Source organism: Poecilia latipinna, unplaced genomic scaffold (genome assembly GCF_001443285.1).
Source record: "Poecilia latipinna isolate Pla-1442-1.1 unplaced genomic scaffold, P_latipinna-1.0 Scaffold1472, whole genome shotgun sequence".
NCBI classification, from domain to species: Eukaryota; Metazoa; Chordata; class Actinopteri; order Cyprinodontiformes; family Poeciliidae; genus Poecilia; species Poecilia latipinna.
In genome coordinates this window covers 1-3,493 of record NW_015114088.1, presented here as the reverse complement: position 1 = coordinate 3,493, position 3,493 = coordinate 1, and the positions used below count along the sequence as shown (strand labels likewise).

The window sequence follows — 3,493 nt, the reverse complement described above, 5'->3', positions numbered from 1 at the left end:
AAACAGCGGTCAAAAGACCAAAAAAAAGTTCCCCAATCAACGTTTAAAAATTTTTATTAAAAAAAAAAAAAAAAAAAAAAGTCCCACCTGTCCATTTTCACCACTTCTGCGTCCAGAACGTTACGGAGAACCTGCTCCACTGGGATCTCCCCAGCGTACCCGGCCCCCCAGCCCAGAGTGTTGGAAAGGTCATTTCCTGTCCCCAGAGGAAGGATGGTCACCCTGGGGATAAACTGATCTTGGTCCTGAAAGAAAAGCAGCATAATAAAAAATGGAAACAAAAAAGGTGACATATGCTGCTTTGAAAAAACAAAACAAAAAAAAAAGGCTCAATTCGTAACATTTTAACCACAAACAATTTAGTTTTATTGAGATTTCATATGAGAGATCATCACAAAACAGTGCATTACCATGATTTTCCCTTTTTATTTTTTTTTTAATTGTACATTTCTCGTTCATTTTTCTTCCAAGGAGCCAGACTTCTTGTGGTTTTTCAGGATTTTTGAAAAAGCTCTGGACTTCATCAAAGCTGAACAAAATCTAATCATCGTACCTTGAGCTTCATTGCATCTATTGCATCCAGGACCCAGCCCACAGTGCCATCACCTCCACACACCAGCACCTGGACCCTGCCCGGGGGCAGCAGGGTGCATAGCTGGAGGGCTTTGGAAGGAGTCAGCTCAGAAAGGTCAAACACCTGGAAAAGGACGGAGCCGTTCTGATCAGATCGGAGGCCGACGCACCTGAAGTCGGCCTGACACGGCAGCGATTTTTGCTGGACGATAAATTGTCCCAGTAATTATTGTCTGTAAAAATCGTTCTTTGCTCTCTCAAAAAACGATGAACTTTTGAATTTTGTAAAGAACACTTTAGACTGGAACTGGAATACATATCAAGTAGACAAAACAAAACAACCACAAAAAACACTAATAAACCAGAAATAAAAAAAAAAACAAAACGCTCAAAACCGAAGCCATGAATAAAATGGATTACAAAATCTGTAGACAAAAATATCAATAATCAGAATGGAAATTATCGAGCTCGTTTGGATTTATTCGGTTAAATGCTTATTACGACAGGTTTAACCTGGAGGAAGCTGACCTGCACAGGGTTGAGGAGCGTTCGAAACTCTCCCAGCAGAGCCTCCCCCATGTTGTTGCCACTCCGTGTGTTGGCCAACACCAACACAGGAGTCCAGCTACTGCCACAGGAAGCCCCCAGCTGCAGGAAAAAACAAACAAAAAAAAAAAACAGCTAGGTGATAGTCCCTTTCTCCACCGCTCTAAGAAATGGAAGCGACTCAGGAGATCCACGTCACATGCGTCGCACCTTGGTGAACTCGTCAGGGTGCCGGCGGCGCAGCTTGTTGACAAGGTAGAGGTAGTGAGGAGGGATGATGAGGCTGTGGAACTCGCCCAGGTCACACGTCTCTGTGTCCGCTAAGCCGTCCATGCAGTCGTCGTGAACTGTGGTCTGACACCAGACACACCTGAAAAGGAGGCGCAGAGGGAGACGCACCGTGACAGTTTGGGGTCAGACCACAAACGGGGAGTTGAGAAGAGCAACATCAAGCCTGCACACGTTGGACAACAGCAGCAGCTCATCAGACGGGAAAGTAGAGGGAGCGGTTCTAATCAATCCGATTCTGACCTCAGACTTACCTCTTCAAATGACCAACTTTTTTATATTACGTTTTATTTTTGCATAACCTAATCTTGCTGTTTAAATTCTTCCAAATGCATAATGCATTTTTCTAACATGCCTTCTTATTTGTAAGTTAAGCAGAAATGAGGTGGGACGTCTTTCCATACTTAAACCGTGTTTGTTCTCTGGCTGTCAGACGAGTTCTGTCAACATCCCAGGATTAGACGAAAACCAGGCGTCGGAGAAGCTTGAAAGTATAAACAGTGAAGTTGCAGCTTCACACACAGCATTGGTAAAAAGTAATGAATATCTTGGAACGTAAAGCTTTCAAAAATGAATACAAAATGTAGAAATATCTCTGCTCATCATCTGGTAAAACCAAAGAAATGTTGGTTAGGTATTAATAGGAAAGGCCAAAAAGACAAAAAATGTCTACAGTTTATAATACTACTCTACAAGAAACATTTTGTTACTATAGGATGTCTATCATTAATAATCTTGTTTTGCTTCATTTTATTGAAGGTTTAATGTGACACCACAACATTCCAATTTGTTTGAGAAGTAGAATTTAAATCACATTTTCAAAAAAATTAAAAGAAAATTATATATATATATATATATATATATATATATATATATATATATATATATATATGTGTGTGTGTGTGTGTGTGTGTGTGTGTGTGTGTGTGTGTGTGTGTGTGTGTGTAGAAAATTCTACCGCACTAGTATCGATTTGACACCGATAATGAGTTTGAATTGTTATCGATATTTTGGATCATCTGCCAATCCTAATGGACTGAAAGATTTATGTTAACACCTGTAGCTTTTTAAAATGTGTGTATATAGATAACGTTTTACTCATTATCTGTATGTTTCATCTAAAACCTTAATGAAGTCACAGTGATGTGTTTATTGTTTGATCATGCCTGATATCTGTGGTACCTGACGTCGCAGAGCTTAGGCTGAGTCCCACACTGCTGCTTGCACACAGCACAGTAACTAGCCAGCGGCACGTTTCCGCGGACCCAGCGGTGCTCCGTGGATCCGTCAGGGCGAGACGGGGCCATGATCTCTTTGCAAGGGAGGCTCCTGTCGGCCCGGCGCAGGCACTGCTCGTCGGCGCACACACCGCAGCAGTCGCAGAAAGCTCCGTGCAGGATGTGCTGCGAGCAGACGCAGCAGTAGGTGGGCTTGTTGAAGAGGTCCGTGTAGTGCCAGCCGTGTTTGCTCTTCCTGAAGAACTCCTTCATGTAGGTCTTCCTCTTGGAGCGCTGCGCGCTGCACCACAGCGTCAGGATGACCGGGACGATGACGGCCAGAGAGGTCCAGAACAGCAGCGTCCACTCCTCCCGGGAGCCGCAGTCCTCCCTCGCCTCGCCCCCCTCCTGGCACATCGCTGCCGCGGTCCGGACACAAGCGACGGGCTTGGGGCCTTTCAAGGAGCGCAAATGGGAGAAGAGAAGCGCAGAGTCACCACCAAGCGACGAGTCCCCGCCAAGCTCATGTTCACTGGCATCAACAGGATGCTGCTTTGTAGTTTTGAAGATGAAAAACTACAAACAGGAAGAGGACGGCATCACGTCGAAACACGAAGTTATTACGCTGACGTAACTCCTGCAAAGAGTGTTTGCACGCGAAGATAGTTCACCCCTACAAATTCAACTCAATTACAATAAATTGCAAAGTTACGTTTCCTGCCAGTATTATTAAAGTATTATGATTATTAGTAAACTCTTAAAAGCCATTTTTAAACCTTTCTTTTGGTAATTTCTTAATAATGTTTTATGTACATATAAATTTGGTAAATTAAAGCTACAGACCAGTGATGTGCGGTGAGGTTCAAAGC

The 3,493-nt window shown here is 43.4% G+C and overlaps 1 protein-coding gene across 2 annotated transcripts in view; it reads right to left on the bottom strand.

The window, feature by feature from the left end:
• Nucleotides 1-3,250, bottom strand: part of dgke (diacylglycerol kinase, epsilon) — a 15,699-nt gene extending 12,449 nt beyond the window's left edge. The window contains exons 1-5 of one of the 2 annotated variants that reach the window (XM_015057558.1): nt 2,590-3,250; nt 1,330-1,489; nt 1,102-1,221; nt 554-697; nt 88-245 (exon numbers count right to left, since the gene is read on the bottom strand). In XM_015057558.1, the coding sequence (XP_014913044.1) occupies nt 88-245; nt 554-697; nt 1,102-1,221; nt 1,330-1,489; nt 2,590-3,041 (1,034 nt within the window). In that variant the 5' untranslated portion in view covers nt 3,042-3,250. The remainder of the gene's footprint in view (nt 1-87; nt 246-553; nt 698-1,101; nt 1,222-1,329; nt 1,490-2,589) is intronic. The other variant, XM_015057557.1, reaches the window with a different exon arrangement.
• Between the last annotated feature and the right edge of the window lie 243 nt (nt 3,251-3,493).